The following is a 19,853-nucleotide window of genomic DNA, read 5'->3' as shown; positions in this document are numbered from 1 at the left end:
CTGCGGGTATCCCATTACTGGAGGCTTTTAAGAAGAGACTGGACAGCTACTTATCAGAAATGGTATAGGGTCTCCTGCTTGAGCAGGGGGTTGGACTAGATGACCTCCAAGGTCCCTTCCAACTCTATTATTCTGTTTATTCTGTTAACAAGGATCTCCAGAAGAATCCCTTGAAAAAATGCTGAGACATATCAATGGTTTTGCAAATAAATGGAGGCCATCTAAACCAAATATGATATTAGAGGGCTTACTGTGCCATGACATATAAACCATATCTGTGTCCTTCTGCTTTTTTTTTCTTGGCGAATACAAATTATTTCTAAGAATGAGCTCATTTGCCTTACACTATGCAGATCACTTCATATTTTACATCATCACCATGTCTATTTGCTACATTTTAATCTGTTGCAAAAGGCAAAACATTTCCAGCTGAAAATTCCTCTTTCTGAGAGGAAAAAAACTGCCATTATGCAGCAGACTTAACAAAATCTGATGTAGGCAAGCATTTCTAAGTAAACAATGGGAGACATTTAGTATGTGTTTCATCCTTCCCTGTGGTTTACTAGCCAACAACTCTTCATCTCTTCGATTCAGTTGCCCAGTACCAAGTAAACTATGTTTGCACAACTTTCTTGCTTGGCCTGAGTGTTTCTGCCCACTGAAGTGGTTCTAATTTTGGCCAGTTGTGTGCTGCACAACAGCATCAAAATGAATACCATAGAAAACCTACAAAACTGGAAAGATGCAGTGTAGCTGCTAATTCTAAACCCAAGCCAATCTACAGGTAACACAAAAGACTAGTTCACACATTTTGACTAGTTCACATAATTTTGCAAATCATGGTTTATTGACAGTCAGCTAGGTTTATGTAATGTGGTATGAACCACGGTGTACAAATAACAGTGGCTAGGATGTCTTTCTTTCTAAAACCTAGCAAAGTGTATAAACCCAGCTAATAGGTCTTGAAAATACGAGTTTCCTTACTGTTACCCTTGCCACACAACTCTATCCCACATTATTAAATGTCATATCCATACATTTTCAAAGGCTAGTGACACATCCATTCAACTGGCCCAGACTCTGTTACTCTTTAGGAAGACACTGAAGATGGATGTTCCCTTGGGTACTGGGGCCAGAGTACTGATAAGCAAGTCCTGCAAGGTGTGACATATGATGGGACTCCCCCAAAATTTATGTTGTCTTGCTGGGACTTTTGTTTCCGTTTACGCGATTGATTATATTCTTTTATTGCAGTCCCCATATTTTTGCAAATTGAGCAGCTGTCAGGACCCACCCCAAACCACGTCTTAGGAAGACAAAACTCTTTGAGCCAAATCTAGTCCAAAAGGAATCTTTACTATGACATGCTTGGTTGTAGGAATACAAGACAGGACTTAATATTGTTCTACAAACTAAAACCTAGTTTTAAAACTAGAGTTCCTGGTTCAACCCCCTTTAACCCCATTTGGTCAGCCCCCCATCATTTACCTCGCATCATCCCTCTCATGGGAAAAAGGAACTTAGGACCTTTTATGTTTATTGCTCTCTTCCTTGACACAAGCCAGATGCTACCTACCCTAAACCCTCCCTTTTGTTCCTCCAGTTCAAAAGGCTTCTTTTCCTTTGAAATGCCTAATACAGGCTCAATACACATTCGTTCCCTCCTAGCCGGGAGATGGCAGAATCCAGGAACAACGTTTTAAACATACATTTATGAATATGATATAAATGGATTCTGACAGCAGCCTTGTAAAGACCTTAAATGAATGACTAATCCTCTCCCTGCAGAATTAAACCATTCCACTGCTTCATTCCACCATGTTAAGATTTCTTTGCATTCATAGAAGGCCAACTCTCCCTTAAGCTCAGGAGGGAATAACCTTCAACTTCAGAGGGAGAAGTTTATCTTAAAGAGGTGTGTGTGTGTCCTTCCACCATTTAAAAACAACATAGTCCAACAGCTGTTTTATTCCCTTGCCTGATTTATATGAGTCTATAATTTTCAGAAATTGCTCAGTAAAAGATGCTGTATGGTGAACATGTATATGAAAAAAAACCCGTAACCATTCTCAAAGGTATCCACATATAGTGACAGAATGGTGAACGTAGCGTTGTGATGTAGTCCCATTTTTTTGAAGATCTGCTTGTCCTAAGCAGAGATGGGATTGTAGCATATCCTTTCAAACAGTTTCCATCACAATGGCTGTCCACCATCTTGCTGGTTTTGACCTCACCTCCACAGCTTCTGCTGACCATTTTCAAAGATTTGATGGGAAAATAGTCTTGTTAGAACTACAAATCCCAGCATCCCTTACCATGCACCGTGCACAAGGAGCTTGCTATTCTCCTGAGAATTGGTGGTTTTGTTTTGTTTCTGGTTAATGGCAGTAGACTATGCCAAAATGTGGATTTGCTGATTAAAAAAGACTAAATATGGGAAGAAGGGAAGTATGAAGTAACTTTATAGGAGAAATATGTTTGTTTTACTAACTGTTGCAAAGATCACAAATCGCTTCTTGATATATATTTTTCTTTCACTTGCACTATTTTCCACACCTTTTTATCTTCTCCTTTTTCCACTTTTATTCTATAGTATTTCATATTTATCATTTATTCCTGTGTAAATCTTAAATACAGGAATAAATAATCAAAGGGGTAAAACTGATTTCCTTGCAGACTCCTGTGACTTTCAAATACTGGGGGAGAGGTGGGAGAAGTGAAGCAAAGTAGACACCAATGGAAACAGAAGCAGCTTTGGAATTGCTTTTTAAGCTGCCAAAAAAAAAAGACTTTACTGCTTTTAGAATTCCAAAAAGGGTGCTGCAGACAGACTTATCAGAAATAAGGACTCCTGTGTAGGGTAGGCAGTTGGACTAGGGTTCCCCAACCTTTCTGGCTTTGTGGACTGGTGAAGGGGAGGGTGGAGAGGGGATGGTTTTGCGCGAGCGGCAGGCACGTGCACCTACCGTTCACACAAATGGTGTTTTCATGTGCTCATCTGCTGCTCATGCGAATGAGGATGTACATGCGCTCGCCCACTTCTGTGGCCCAGTTCTGAACAGCTCAAGGCCCAGTACTGGGCTGTGGCCCGGGGGTTGGGGACCTCTGGAATTAGAAGACCTTCAAGGTCCCTTCCAGCCCTGATTCCCTATTGTTCCAAACACTTATTTTGAAGTTTATTACTCCAGAGAACAGAAACTGACTCTGGCAAGAAAAGAATGAAAAGAACTAATACAAAGACAAAAAAAAAACCCTGTTCGTATTTCACATACAACAACCTCCTTGAAATATTGCTCACAGAATAGTAACAGTATTTTTTTCTTTTTTTTATATTTTCCAGGATGCAGCAGAGCTAGGAATATTCTGTCCCCTAGTGTTGAGTCTATGGAAAATCAAGCTTTTGATTGATAGTTGAGCAGAATGACATCTGTTTGGGGATGTTATTTGCTCATTTGTAGGTTCATACAATGAAATATGTATTTTCATAAGCATGATAAATTTTATATGCATAATATATGTGTATTTAAAACATTTAAAGTTATAGTTTCAAACGTATTTTCTCAGAACAGATGCATGTACGCAATAGGACAAGTGCAGGAAAAGTTCCTGGATCAGATACACGTGGCCCTCAGAATCCCCTCAAAACTTCCAGTGTAGTGGTTAAAAAAGAGGGAGGAATCCAGTGTATCTTCTCAAATATATCTTACATAACTGAAAAGAAAAAACATTTCATTCCCAGCTCCCCAAATGGGAGAAAATTAGCTCTGTCCATGTTTTTAGGTGACATTATTCACTTTACATCATTACTGTATCCACTATAATCCCTAGTAAATATTTCTTGTTTTCATGTTTCTTCAATGATCCTGCTGTTACAAATAAGGAACTGAACCAATATGGAAACTTGGAAAAGTACATGGAGAGAGTTCTGGTAAAAGCAGACCACCCAACAAAAGGCCAACTGAGAAAATGCTGGATGAAACATTGTTGAAAGAGGTCAACATTCAAGTGTTTGCCATTAAAACACACGTTATTTATTTGATTGTAAAATACAATAAAAGAATAGTGTAAACAATCAAAATACAAATAATATAGAACCATAACTCCCTCCCTTTCTTTCTTTCCTTTTTCTCTCTCTCTCTCTTTCTCTTCCCCTTCATCATCTATTAATCAAGTAATTATTCTGGAAAGAGTGCAGAGAAGAAAAATAAAGACATTAAAGGGGCTGAAGGCTGAAACGTTTGATGAATGTTGTGTTGGTACCAGAATCAGAGGAGACACAGGTTCAGGAGCTAAGTTGTTTATTGAGCAACATGGCCGAACTGGGGAACAAAGGATTTGAGCCCTCACTTATACCTGGTCACGTAACTGCCTGGCCAATGGGTTAAATCCAAGCATCCTGCTGGCTGGTCAGCCAATCCCTTTAAATCCTGCTCTCCCACTGAACGCTGTCCCCTTGTTCTGGCTTCCCGCCGAACGCTGTTCCTGCTCGGAGCTGTCCAGCTCCCCACCTCCTTAATTCACTGACCCTCACGTGTATGCAAAACCTGCATACACGACAATGAACATTTGCAGGAACCGGGTGTGTCTAGACTAACGAAGAGAAGGATGAGGGGTGATATGATAGGAGTCCTCCAATATTTGAGAGGCTGTTACAAAGAAGAGGAAGATAACCTATTCCCCAAAGCACCTGAGGGCAACACAAGAAGTAACAGATGGAAACTTATCAAAGAGAGATCCTACCTAGAATTAAAGAGAAATTTCCTGACAGTGAGAATAATTAATGGAAAGGTTTGCTTTCAGAAGTTGTGGTTGCTCCAACACTGGAGGTTTTTAAGAAGAGATTGGGCAGCCATTTGTCCAGAATGGTGTAGGGTCTTTTGCAGGACTAGAAAATCTCCAAGGTCCCTTCCAAACTCTGTTATTCTGTATTCTGTAAAATGAAATATTCAAATGGAATAAGCCAGGGGTTGCCAATGGGGGGTGCTCACACCCCCTGGGGGTGCGAGACAATATTCCAGGGGGTGCAAAAATTTAGGTTTAGAAGTTTCAGAATTATAGTGTATATGCATAATTCATTTTGAACTTTTGTAAGGGGTGTGAGAATATATCAGAAGCGTTCTAGGGGTGCAGGGTATAGAGAAGATTGGGAACGACTGGAATAAGCAGACTGGGAGCATCTGTTCATATATTTTTAAAACTAGTATCCATGGAGAAAATGCCCATTTCTGTATATGTTGTTTTACAAAGAAAGCTTCAACTTCAAAATTGCACTGAAATATTCTTCATTTCCAGGATCAATATTCAAAGCTTTTTCATAGGCTTCCAATGCTTGTTGCTTTTCTCCATTGAGCTGATGAATAATTCCAAGGATGGCGAAATTCTCAGCACCGGTTTCACCTCTCCTGATTTTATTTTCCACTAATTTCTCCAGTATACATTTGCATTTATCTCTCTCAAAAGAATCATTTTCAATCTTCAGCGTTGCAAGGTAGTGTTTGAAAGCTTCTGATTTTGAGTGTCTGTGAAACCATTGAAAACGCCCATAATTAAAATGGAGCTGTTGCATCTCTAAGGAATCTAGATTGCTGATGGTAAAGAGTTTCTGGTATATTTCATCTGCTTTACGTAGCTGTCCTTGTTCTGCATACACCTCCGCAAGGTCAATATTAGCATAGAAAAACTTGGGTTTACGCTCCACCGCTTTTTGGAAATAATCAATGCAAGATCTGAGCGATTTCTCCATTTTATCCTTGTCTTGGCACTTGCCATATCGACTTTCAGTTTTCATCCCAAAATATTTTTTTTATAGCAAAGGCCAATCTGATGGTATAAAAACCCAGCATTTGGGGTTAAGCTGAGTGCTTTCTCCAAATGTTGCAATGATCCATCTACATCTCCTTTCTTCCTATAAAATTTGGCAGCATACCTTAATACATGAGGAATGTCAGGATGTTTTTGAAGGGCTTCTTTAATGTACTTTTCTCCTTCTTTCGTTTCTTTTATTTCTTGAAGCTTCAATGCAAGTAGAGGAACAACAAATACATCATCAGGATTCAGTTTTACTGCATGCCTCAAAGGTTCCAGTGATGCCTGTGATGGCTTTTTGGCAAAATGATCTTCTATGCGGTATACTGTAATTGCATAGCCTGAGTTAAATTCTGGGTTTTCTGGTTCTTTTTCCAGTGCTTTTTCAAAGCTCTCCTTGGCCTTTTCATAATACTTGCTTCCAAATTTTAGAAGCGCCCAACCTTTTTCACAGTAGATCTGTGGGAGCTCCATCTTATAAGGAGACGCACTTCCAAGTTGCTTGCAGACGCTTTCTACCTTCTTCACGTAGGCTTGGGATTCGGTAAGATTGCCCATGTGGTAGTGCACCCAGGCAGAGTTGCCCCATGTAACCAGGCTTCTCTTTTCAACATCCCCAGGGTACTCTATGGGCACAGTCTCTTCAGCTTTCTGTAAGTTTTCCAATGCTTCTTCCTTCTTGTCATTCAGGAATTTCACGTAGGCAAGAAGGTTGTAGTTTAGAACTTTGGATTTATTTCTTAAGAACTGGATCTGCTCAGCAATTCTTTCCTCCAATTCATCAGGATGAATATGCTCTTTCTGCAACATCCATGTAAAATGGCATTCAAACTGTTGGAGAATCTCTTTTAAGCCTTCCTGGGAGAGGAGACTGCAGGACAAATGGAAAGAGAATGAGAGACATTTACAATTTGCAGACAAAGAAATTCAACTGAAGAGTGCATTTTCATACTACTTTTTTACTACTTTTTATTTAATGTATAGAAATCAATTAGTGATAATTCTGCTATGCATCTAGATTACATTCCTTTGTTATATTTTCCCATCGTAACCTCAGGACTAACTGTATATTAAGCTTTATGCCTCTCCAAAATGTATTAAAACCTCTATGACTATGGTGTGATCAGTGTTCAGGAATTCATTGCAAAATAGGAATGAACTAGACCAGGAGTAGGCAACCTTGGCTCTTTTATGACTCGTGGACCTCAACTCCCAGAATTCCTGAACTGGCATGGCTGGCTCAGGAATTCTGGGAGTTGAAGTCCACGAGTCATAAAAGAGCCAAGGTTGCCTACTCCTGAACTAGACCAAGGTTTATTAAAATATGGTCTCAGAACCTCTTGAGGTCCCTCAAGACCTTCTTAAGAGAACACGAAATCAAAAATATTTATCAAATATTTACAAAAATGTAAAGCAGTATCATTCTTCTCATTTTTAAAAGATAAAGATAGTATGTAGGAAAGACCTTGGGAGATTAGGCAGAGATTCTGCTAAGGAAACAGTCAGATAAGAGACAGCATGACCCACAAATGAATGGAGGGCTGGACAAGAGTCTTTAAAGAGACTCTCCCTAGTTTTTCACACTGTAGAAGAGTGAAGGAATGGGGGGGGGAGAGGAGGATTGTACTTCCAGATTACAAGATTCTGTCAATGTAGCTTTAGAATAGAAGAGAATTAGCTCATATGGGTTCTGAATCCTATATGGTTTACAGCGTGAGGCTAATTATAGTTTTTGCATGAAAATATTTTATTTATGTTAATATCTAAAGCTTGAATATTAGTTTTACATAATTTGGTAAATATTCTACAAATGTGTCAATGTTAACTTTTAGGAATCCTGAGAGCAAAATGTTTTAAAACACTATTATTCTAGCCTTTCCCAAACTGATGTCCTCCGATAGGTTGGTTTTCAATTTTCTGTGCTGACTGGGAATTCTGGGAGATGAAGTTCAACATACAAGGCTGACTTGAAAGGACTCTAGATTCATCGATCTCCCACTTTTCTCCAGCAGCTCAGCCAGGCTTACATGGTTATTTTTACAATAACCATTTGGTCAGGTTGGATGGGCTTAGAGGGAATGACTGGCCCTAGCTGAAGGAGGACTTAAAGTGATCTTATTTTATTTATTTGTTTAGTTATTTAATCTTATGGCCACCCATCTCACCTAATGCCTGGCTCACAACAATCCAATAAAACAAGTTAAAAACCAATACTGTTTCCAAATGTATAAAGCCATCAAGGATCTACTTATCTTAGATCACTATTTTAAACCCTCTATCACCACTGGCTCAAAAATGCTTTTGGCAAAATAAATCTCTTAACTTAAACTGTATTTAAGTACAGGCTACTTTTCAATTCTTAAGGAATGAGGATGAAGCCAATAGGAGATTTAATTAACAGTAGAGGCATTTCATGTGAGTACTATCCTATATTTAATCATTTATTCTTTCACTAAAATAGCATAGTAAAATTAGTGCTAATGTTTTCAGGGCACTTAAAGCTTTAAGGTGGCCTGGAGGAAGCCTCAAATTGAATAAGTTCATTTTATGGTAGGTGAAAAGTCAATAGAAGGATTAAATTGAACCAGCAGGATCAGAGATGGCTGCCTATAAGGTAAGCTAAAAGCATTTTTTTTCTTTTCCCCCTACATGTAAACCTGCAGTGTTATTTGCAGAAACAGAAACTAGTTTTATTACTGTACCACCTCCCTTGCTGAGGAGCATGTAAATGTGTCCTTTTTAAGTTGGGTCTTGTCTGCAATAAAGGTATTAGCTAGTTAGTCCCTCCAATCTGGCATGCTTCATTGGCAATTTTCAGGATACAAGCATGCCCTGGCAAGCCCTTTTCTCATACCATATTCCCCATGAGGTCACTTCCATATCATCCCCAAACCATGAAGGATTTAGACTTAGTTATTGCCTCATTTTTGATTTTCTCTAGGAGCAGCTTCAAGTTATGCAAAATCTGACCAGCTTTCTCACCCCATCACTTGGAGGGACACAATGAGATTGCATGCATAAATAAAAGTTGTTAAGCAATTTTGGGTTCCTCGATGGGCATTATTGCTGGTAAAAAAATGTTGTGAATTGTGACCATGTGACTGTAGAATATTGCAACCGGTAGTAAATGTGAGCTGGTTGCCAAACTCCCAAACTGCAATCAGATCTTCGGGGGAGTGGAGTGATGTGACATTTCTGACAGTTATAAATGGGAGTAAAGGTTATTACTTTTTTCCAAGGCTGTTATAATTTTGAGCCATTGTTAAATGAATTATAAGTTGAGGACTACCTGAAGAGTATTATCTTTTCCATTTAATCTGTTTCGAGATCTTGTAAAACAACAACAACAACCCGTTTTCCTAATAACTGTTGAGATGTTCCTCCCTGTGCTCACAGAAGCTGTCATTTATATTTGGCCCCGAGACTTAAGGATACATATTTCATTGGATTCATTGCAGCTGATTTATACTCTGGATAACTGTTTCAAGTTTTCTACAGCATTATAGATGTATAGAACAGACTGTGTATTTCATTCAAAAAAGTCTAAACCAGGGGTAGGCAACCTTGGCTCAGGAATTCTGGGAATTGAAGTCCAGGAGTCATAAAAGAGCCAAGGTTGCCTACCCCTGCGTCTAAACAGAAGCTGAAACGTTGCGTGATGAAAAATACCATTTTAATGCTAAATGCTTTATAAGTAAAATAATTGAGAAGGATATAATGCCCTGTTATTTTTTGTTAACTTACCTCATATTGCCCGATTAGATGTAGAAAGCTTGCTTCTCTGAAAAATAATGGACCTTCCTTCCCGATTACGTGCTCTGAAATGCCGCCTTCCTTCGCTGCTACCCGCTTTTAACTTGTCACAAAGGGAAAGGATTAGTTTCGTTTTCGTGTTCCTAGTAAAGGAAACTGAAAGTTGCTGCATTAGTCCACGCAGATGTAAGATCAGTTTTTATTTCTTCTAATCTCGCTGTGCTGTTTCAGTAAAGTAATTAGAGAAGATTCAGCATTATAGAAGATTCTTTTCTGTTAAAAAAAACACCTGTATTTGTTAAACAGCAGTCCTAACAATATGTTGAGTGGATTCTCTTGTTCTTGAAAGCAATATAACCTACTTTTTCCATGTATGTTGTGTTTAAACGCGAACTGTTGAAAGTTTCATTTGCATTGGCTTTGTATTGTTTTCCTAATGAAAACAATGAATGAATTACACACTATGCCCAAGTCAAAATATGTATGAGCCGTGTTTTGTGGCTTGTAACCAGTTTATGGATTAGTGGCTGGCTCAGGAATTCTGGGAGTTGAAGTCCACCAGTCATTAAAGAGCCAAGGGGTCTTCAACGTGGGGCTCCTTTTATTCCATTTGTTGACCAGATCTTGAACTGGCAAAGCCAAATGCTGGATTTGTTTTTCCCTGGTATGAAATAGCCAATTTGTCACACGAAACATTTAGGACCATAGAGGATGGCCCTGAAAGTGGAATCATTGTAGGTAGTCAGTCCTCCAGATATGTTCGTAATGGAGCCTGTCCATTATGGTCACAAGTCATGATTGCCATTAAGCGAGATGGCTTCACTTAATGACCTCCATCCGGTTCTCCCTAATGTGACTGTTAAATGAATGCATGGTTCATTAAGCAAAACACAGGGTGCCTTAAGGGTGGGGAAGACCCTTGAAGGCCTAGCACAGGCCCTGGGCCCCCCTGTCTAAGGATTACCAAAGCCTCCACACACCCCCACCCCCTCCAAGACACCTGTGCTCCACTTCTCTTCCCTTGGCCTGCAGGCCTTTCCCTCGCCCACCAGTCCTCACAAGCTTTTCCATTCCCCACTGAATCCCCGCATACCCTTTTGCCATCCTCACTAGGATCCCTACAGACTTTAGGCCTGATTTCCTCACCAAATCCTCCATCTTCCTCCTCACTTTCTTTTTTTTTTTGTAAGAGTTTTTATTGGGTTTTCCCCTCCGTACATTCAGTAATAATTTCTCAACAAACATGCTGTCTGAGTTTACATTCGCTAATACATATTTTATTCCTAATCCTTTATTGTTTCCTCTTCTTGTTAGCTGCGAAGTCGTGTCTGACCCATCGCGATCCTATGGACAATGTTCCTCCAGGCCTTCCTGTCCTCTACCATCTTCTGGAGTCCATTTAAGCTCCCACCTGCTGCTTCAGTGACTCCATCCAGCCACCTCATTCTCTGTCGTCCCCTTCTTCTCTTGCCCTCAATCTTTCCCAGCATTAGGCTCTTCTCCAGTGAGTCCTTCCTTCTCATTAGGTGGCCAAAGTATTTGAGTTTCAACTTCAGGATCTGGTCTTCTAAAGAGCAGTCAGGGTTGATCTCCTCTAGGACTGACTGGTTTGATCGCCTTGCAGTCCAAGGGACTCGTAGGAGTCTTCTCCAACACCATAGCTCAAAGGACTCAATTCTTTGGCGCTTGGCCTTTCTTTATGGTCCAACTTTCACTGCCATACATTGCAACTGGAAAGACCATAGCCTTGACTATACGCACTTTTGTTGACAGGGTGATGTCTCTGCTTTTTAGTGTGCTGTCTAGATTTGTCATGGCTTTCCTCCCGAGGAGCAAGCGTCTTTTAATTTCTTGGCTACAGTCCCCATCTGCAGTGATCTTGGAGCCCAGGAAAATAAAATCTGTCACTACCTCCATTTCTTCCCCATCTATTTGCCAGGAATTGAGAGGGCTGGATGCCATGATCTTAGTTTTCCTAATGTTTAGTTTCAACCCAACTTTTGCACTCCCCTTCTTCACCCGCAACAAGAGGCTCTTTAGTTCTTCTTCACTTTCTGCCATTAGAGTGGTATCATCTGCATATCGTAGGTTGTTGATATTTCTTCTGGCAATCTTAATTCCAACTTTTGATTCATCTAGCCCTGCCTTTCTCATGATGTGCTCTGCATATAAGTTAAATAGGCAGGGCAACAGTATACAGCCTTGCCGGACTCCTTTCCCAATTTTAAACCAATCAGTGCTTCCGTGTCCAGTTCTCACTGTTGCTTCTTGGCCCATATATAGGTTTCTCAAGAGACAAATAAGATGGTCTGGTACGCCCATCTCTTTAAGGACTTGCCACAGTTTGTTATGATCCACACAATCAAAGGCTTTAGCATAGTCAATGAAGCAGAAGTAGATGTTTTTCTGGAACTCTCTAGCTTTCTCCATGATCCAGCGTATGTTGGCAATTTGATCTCTAGTTCCTCTGCCTCTTCGAAATCCTAGCTGTACTTCTGGTAGTTCTCGATCCACATACTGCTGGAGTCTAGCTTGTAGGATTTTAAGCATAACTACTAGCATGAGAAATGAGTGCAATGGTGCGATAGTTTGAACATTCTTTGGCACTGCCTTTCGTTGGAATTGGAATGTAAACTGATCTTTTCCAATCCTGTGGCCACTGTTGAGTTTTCCAAATTTGCTGGCAAATTGAGTGTAGCACTTTTACTGCATCGTCTTTTGAGATTTTGAATAGCTCAGCTGGAATACTGTCACCTCCACTAGCTTTGTTGTTGCTAAGCTTTTCTAAGGCCCACTTTACTTCACATTCTAGGATGTCTGGCTCGAGGTCAGTGACCACCTCATTGTGATTATCAGGGACGTTAAGCTCATTCTTGTATAGTTCTTCTGTGTAATTTTGCCACCTCTTCTTAATCTCTTCTGCCTCTGTTAGGTCCCTGCCGTTTTGGTCCTTTATCATGCCCATTTTTGCATGAAACATTCCCTTCATCTCTCCAATTTTCTTGAAAAGATCTCTGGTCCTCCCTATTCTATTGTTTTCTTCTATTTCTTTGCACTGTTCATTTAAGAAGGCATTCTTATCTCTTCTAGCTATTCTCTGGAATTCTGCATTCAATTGGGCGTATCTTTCTTCTTCTCCCTTGCCTTTCACTTTCCTCCTTTCCTCAGCTATTTGCAAAGCTTCCTCAGACAGCCATTTTGCTTTCTTGCATTTCTTTTTCTTTGGGATGGTTTTGGATGCTACCTGTTGTACAATGTTGCGAACCTCTGTCCATAGTTCTTCAGGCACTCTGTCTATCAAATCTAATTCCTTAAATCTCTTTGTCACCTCTACTGTATATTCAACCGGGATATGATTTAATTCATACCTGAGTGGCCTAGTGCTTTTCCCTACTTTCTTCAGTTTAAGCCTAAACTTTGCAATGAGAAGCTCATGGTCTGAGCCACAGTCAGCTCCTGGTCTTGTTTTTACTGACTGTATAGACTATAGAGGTTCTCCATCTTTGGCTGCAGAGCACATAGTCAATCTGATTTCTGTGTTGACCATCTGGTGATGTCCATGTGTAGAGCCATCTCTTGGGTTGTTGGAAAAGAGTGTTTGCTATGACCATCATATTCTCTTGACAAAATTCTATCAACCTGTGCCCTGCTTCATTTTGTACTCCAAGGCCAAACTTGCCTGTTATTCCGCTTATCTTTTGGCTTCCTACTTTAGCATTCCAATCCCCCATGATGATAAGGACATCATTTTTTGGTATTAGTTCTATAAGGTGCTGTAGGGCTTCATAGAACCGGTCAATTTCATCCTCTTCAGCACTGGTGGTTGGGGCATAGACTTGGACTACTGTGATATTGAATGGTTTGCCTTGGATTCAAACTGAGATCATTCTGTCATTTTGAGGATTGTATCCCAGTATTGCTTTTCCTACTCTTTTATTTACTATGAAGGCTACTCCATTTCTCCTGAGGGATTCTTGCCCGCAGTAGTATACCTGATGGTCATCTGAATTAAATTCATCCATTCCTGTCCATTTTAGTTCACTGATACCTAAGATGTTGATGTTCAGTCTTGTCATCTCTTGTTTGACCACGTCCAGCTTTCCTTGATTCATGGATCTTACGTTCCAGTTTCCTATGGAGAAAAAATCTTTACAGCATCGGACTTTCCTTTCACCACCAGACACATCCACAGCGTCCTTTCGGCTTTGGCCCAGTCGCTTCATTCTTTCTGGCACTACTAGTACTAGCCCTCTGCTCTTCCCCAGTAGCATATTGGGCGCCTTCCGACCTGAGGGGCTCATCTTCCAGCGTCATATCGTTTTGCCTTTTGGTACTGTCCATAGGGTTTTCATGGCAAAGATACTGGAGTGGGTTGCCATTTCGTTCTCCAGTGGATCACGTTTTGTCAGAACTCTCTGCTATGACCTGTCCGTCTTGGGTGTCCCTGCACGGCATAGCTCATAGCTTCATTGAATTACACAAGCCCCTTTGCCATGACAAGGCAGTAATCCATGAAGGGGATTCTTTCCTCTAGCCATCGATAAAATAAGTCCCAAGTTTGGTAATATTCCATTTTTTCTTTTTCTTTCAGTCTCATAGTCAGTCTGTCCATCTCTGTGCATTCTAGTATTTTTTTCATTATTTCTTCATCTGATGGTATTGCTTCATTTTTCCAGTATTGTGCAAATATAATTCTTGCCGCTATTGTGACATGCAAAATCAAATATAAGCTCTGTTTGTTAGTCTTTTCTGGCATTATACCTAATAGAAGAAAGTTCAGGTTTAAAATCTACATGTTCTCCCAACATCTCTTCTAGCCAGGTATGTATCTTTTCCCAATAACTCTTTACTTTGTCACACGTCCACCAAACATGGTAATAAGTGCCTGACTTATGTTTACATTTCCAACATCTATCTAACATGTTTTTAAACATTTTTGCTAGTCTTACTGGTAGCAAGCACCATCTATAGAACATTTTATATAAATTTTCTTTGTAGGAAGTTGACATTGTCAGTTTGTAATTTCTTTCCCATCAATTTTGCCATTTTGCTAATTCTATATTATATCCAAACTTTTTCGCCCATTTTATCAATGTTTCTTAACTTGTTCGCTTTCCATTAGGCTACCCCGTGGGATGGAGATGGGCCTTCCTCAACATGAGGTCAAAAAATCTTCAAAAGGTAAGCGTGTGATGGGCATGTGAGGAGTAGGCCCAAACCTGTCCCTTTAAGGCAAGGGTGTCAAACTGCCGGCCTGTGGGCCGGATGCATCAGGCGGAAGCTGCGCCTACCCCATTGCCGGCAATGGTAAAACTGTCCCGATATGTTGCGTGACGTCATGTGACATCGCGAGTTTGAGGCCTTGCCCTTGTCAGCATAGCAACTGTTGTCTATAAAAACTGAGCAGAGAGAGGCAGCTAGGAGTATTAGTGTGTGTTAGTGTGAAATAAAACAGCTAAAACAGATACTGTCTTCCAGCAGTAGGACTCATGAGTAGTAGTTGGAGGAGCAATAGTTGTTGTTGTTAGCTGCGAAGTTGTGTCCAACCCATCGTGACCCTATGGACAACGTTCCTCCAGGCAATAGTACCAGTGGGAAAGAGTTGAGCAGTGAGTATTAGCCTGTTAATGCTTGTGTGTGTGTTGCCTAGGAATCCTTGTGTTGGCTCTCATATTTTGGAGCCTACGTACTTGGATACACTTAAAAAAAGCCCTGTGACATTATGTAAAGACTTGTCTTCAAGGCATGACAAGAACTGGGCTTTTGGGGGGGGGAGGAGCCAGCTGTGGGGGGGAGGAGCCAGCTGTGGGGGGGCGGAGCCAGCTGTCAGAGCGGGCAGCTGTGTGAATGGACTTCTCTGTTTCATACAACCTCTCACCCAGCGTCTGCGGGGGCTTTTTGGAGTTCTAGGAGGTCCTGAAGGGACAGCCGAAGTTGCAGGTGTCCTGGAGAACCTACACGAGCGGCGGCCCATGTCGGACATCCGGAGAAAACCTGATGCAAGCAGACCGGGGAGAAGGAGGCCAGTAATGGCCGACAAGAAGATCTGACAGAGGGACGGAGCCAGCATCGATTTAGCAGTACAACGGTGGAACGGAGCTGACGGAAAGTAAATCCAAATATTTATATCTGGAAGTATTAGGGAGCGCTTGGGAAAGAGGCGCTGGCTTGAAGTGGGTGTCTTATGGAGAGGGAACGAGCGGCGAGAGAAGCGGTGAGAGAAGGCGATAGGCGAGAGTGACGAGAAGAGGAAGCCAGGAAGCTAATAGACTGTAAACTAGCTGCGAAAGCAGATGACCGACAGAAAAGCAACGGGAAAAAGATAAACTTTGGAGTTTCGGAAACTGAGTTTTTGAGAAATTGAGCGTGGATTATTAATTGAAGGAAAGTGAATTGTTTGGACTGTCTTGGAAAATTTTGAACTTTTGAATCTTTGCTTTATATGCCACGGGTGGATAACGGACTTAAGATGAATAAGTGATATAGCAATTTAGGTGGTCTTTGGTGGCTGGGAAAGATACAAAAGGAGTTAATTTCGGAGCTGGAAATTAAATAGGAACGTGATTTTGAACATATTTAGATAAATATAATATACAATCTGTTTGGTAATAATTATTTGACTGTAATTGTTATATATAACTATTCGTTATATAGTTAAACGTTTATATAAGGTTAAAGGAACTAAACATTTGTAAAGTGCGTTATTGATTGAGTAATTTGGCTAAACATGACAAGTATTCCGAATCTAACTAAGATTAGCGCAGGAAAGAGGGCGGCACCACAGGGGCTAGGGATGTCTTCAAGCCTTTCTAGCCAGAAGTCCATTGAGGACATGTTACAAAGGGAAAGATCAAACTCTTTTAAAGATTTACAAGTCCTCTTACAAAATATGCATGAGGCAATGACTAAAAATCATGAGGAGATGAAGAAAGAGATAGGCCAAATAAGAAATGATACTGGTGAACTTAATGATACTGGTGGCATATATGATAAATAAGAACAAGGAGAAAAAACACCAGAAAAGGTTAGAAGGGGAACACAAAAGATTAGAAACAATACTCCAACAGGAACTATAAAAAATGTTAAACAATTAATGGATTCAATTAAACATAAACTTAATATTCTAGATCAAGAGAAACTAGCACAACAGATGAGAGGCATAAAACAGAACTAAGGTTTTGGCTAATAGACTGATGAGGGTTCTGCAACAGGTGATTCATGGGGATCAAACGGGGTTTATTAGTGGTAGGCAAATGAAAAATAATGTGAGGCATATAGTTGATGTGTTAGAGTTTTTGGAAAGGAACAACCAGATCCCTGCGGCGCTAATTTTTCTAGATGCTGAAAAAGCTTTTGATCAATTGAATTGGAAATTTTTGTTGAAAGTTTTAGACAAAATGGATTTTGGGAAAAAATTTTACAACCGATTAGGGCATTATATCAAAAACAAACTGCCCGAATTATAGTTAATAATAGTCTGACAGAAGCATGTAATATTGAGAAGGGCACAAGGCAAGGGTGTCCGTTATCGCCCTTGTTATTTGTGTTAACATTAGAGATATTATTGGTTAAAATACGGAATTCGGAAAAAATTAAGGGGATACAAATTAGAGATCAGGATTATAGACTGAGAGCATTCGCAGATGATCTGGTTGTTACAGTGACCCAGCCAGAGAACTCTGTTGTGGACCTGATGGAGATAATAACACAATATGGAAAGGTTTCTGGATTTAAAGTTAATATACAGAAAACCAAAATTTTGGCCAAAAATATGACAGTTTCGCAAAAGGCTCTCTTAGAAGGATTAACTGGATTTGAGATTGTTAAAAGGGTTAAATATTTGGGGGTGCTTTTGTCGCCCTCTAATACAAAGTTATATAAAAATAATTATGAAAAACTATGGGGGAAAATTCAAAAAGAATTGGAGAGTTGGGAAAAATTGCAATTGTCTTTGTTGGGACGGATTGCAGCAGTGAAAATGAATGTCCTGCCTAAATTTTTATTTTTATTTCAAATGATACCGATTCTTAAGAAAGATTCTAATTTGGAGGAATGGCAGCGAGGTATCAATAAATTTGTTTGGGCAGGGAAAAAGCCACGAGTTAAACTTAAGATTATGCAGGATACTCGTGAGAGAGGTGGCCTTAAAATGCCCAATTTTAAACTATATTATGAAGCTGCTGCATTAGTAGGAATAAGTGATTGGATTAATTTGACACAAGAGAGATTATTAAATCTTGAGGGCCACGATTTGTTGTTTGGCTGGCATGCATATTTGTTGTATGACAAGAAGGTAGACAATGTGTTTAGAGTGCATATTTTAAGACAGGCATTGTTGAGAGTTTGGAAGAAGTATAGACATAAGCTAGATTGCAAGATACCACTGTGGGCAATTCCAAAACACGCAATAGAAAATATACATGCTGGTTTCAAACATGATGTGACTACGTACAAGGAGATCCTAAGCTTGGAAAGAAATGTCTGGTGTTTGAAATCATATAGCCTCTTGCGAGAAGAGAAGGTTGTTCAAAATTGGTTTCAATATACTCAGCTACGGGCCAGGTGGAAAGAAGACCAGAAAAATGGTTTTACAATGACTGATGAAAATTTGATAAAGCAAATTAGAAATCAGGGACCAGCACATATTAAACGGATATATCTTGCGTTGATAGAGATTGATTCAGAAACAGAACTTGTTAAGGATTGTATGATAAAATGGGCCCAAAATATCCAGGAAGTCATCACAATGGACACGTGGGAAAAGATTTGGGTGAGGAACGTAAAATTTACACAAGCTCAAAATTTAAGAGAGAATTTTTACAAAATGTTTTATAGATGGCATTTAGATCCTAAAAAGCTTGCAAGTATGTATCCGAATTATCAGCCTAAATGTTGGAGGTGCGGTGATGAAGACGCAACATATTTTCACATATGGTGGACTTGTAAAAAGGTTAAGGCTTTTTGGATAAAAGTCTGGTGGAATATGCAGAAGATTTTTAAACAGAGGATAAAGTTTTGTCCGCAATTTTTTTTGTTGGGAATAATTACAGATGCCACAGTTGTGGACACCAAGTTGATGTTGAATTTAATTACGGCAGCAAGACTTTTGATAGGTCAGTATTGGAAGAAAGAGGAACTGCCGACCATAGAAGAGTGGACTTTAAAGGTTTCCGACCTGGCAGAGATGGCAAAGATTTCGGCCTATTTGAAAGATCACTCGCAAGAACGCTATATTATGGAATGGAGAAAATGGATTGAGTTTATCCAGAACAAGTATAGGGTTAAGAAGTTTCATGTAGCATTTGAATAAGTCTTCTTTCTTTTTTTCTTTTTCTATCTTAGTTTCTTTATATATATTTAATATTATTAAGGTTTGTTTTATCCTATATAAGCTAGAGAGTGATGGATTTTAGAGTTTATAGTTGTTAGTATATGGTTGTTTATGATTGTTTTTTTATATATACCTTGTATTCAGCTCTGGGAAGTCGGGGGGGGAGGGGGAGGGGGGAGAGGTAGGGGGGGAGGGAGAAGGGAGGGGGAGGGGGGATTTTTAAAGAAAAATTGTATGTTAAAACTTTTCAATAAAAAAACCAGAACTTTTTTGAAAATGCATATAAATTGAAAAAACAAAAGGAGAAAAGTTGGATTAGTAAACTATGTGATGATAAAGGGAGAATACATTATCAAGAAGAGGAGAAAAAAAACTATAGCCCAGGAATTTTATGAGCAATTATATAAAGATGATAGCCAAGAAAGTGTGGAGAAAATGGAGGATTGTTTCCAAAAAGCCAAACTACTTAAGGTTACAGAGGAAATTAGAAATATGTTGAATGCAGAAATTAGGTTGTCCAAGGTGATAATGGCTATTAACAAACAAAAAAATAATAAAGCATCGGGTCCTGACGGCCTCCCGATAGAAATTTACTAGGAACAACAAAATATTTTAGCACAACCTTTATTGGAGGTGTTTAATGCGGTATTAGAAGAAGCAAGAATTCCTAAATCATGGTCTGAGGCAAATATAGTCCTCATTCCGAAGGATAATATTGATTATACATTAATTCAAAATTACAGACCTATATCTCTACTTAATTTGGACTATAAGATATTCACAACAATCATAGCTGAACGACTTAAAAGATTCCTGAATGATTTCATACATGTAGACCAGAGTGGTTTACTTGCTAAAAGGCAAACTAAACACAATATTAGGGTAATTTTGGACACGTTAGAATATTATGAACTACATAGCGGACAACAGATGGCGCTACTATTCCTAGATGCCCAGAAGGCCT

General features: G+C 39.6%; 1 protein-coding gene across 1 annotated transcript; it reads right to left on the bottom strand.

Moving 5' to 3' along the window:
* Positions 1-3,996: 3,996 nt before the first annotated feature.
* LOC308669291 (interferon-induced protein with tetratricopeptide repeats 5-like) lies at positions 3,997-9,589 on the bottom strand. Its single transcript, XM_081329928.1, is given in 3 exon segments — positions 3,997-5,799; positions 5,802-6,676; positions 9,550-9,589. Coding segments are annotated over 3 exon segments (1,440 nt in total). The 5' UTR covers positions 9,555-9,589; the 3' UTR covers positions 3,997-5,239.
* Between the last annotated feature and the right edge of the window lie 10,264 nt (positions 9,590-19,853).

This window comes from Vipera berus (genome assembly GCF_964194415.1).
Source record: "Vipera berus genome assembly, chromosome: 5".
Classification (NCBI taxonomy): Eukaryota; Metazoa; Chordata; class Lepidosauria; order Squamata; family Viperidae; genus Vipera; species Vipera berus.
This window is presented reverse-complemented; position numbering and strand designations above follow the sequence as displayed.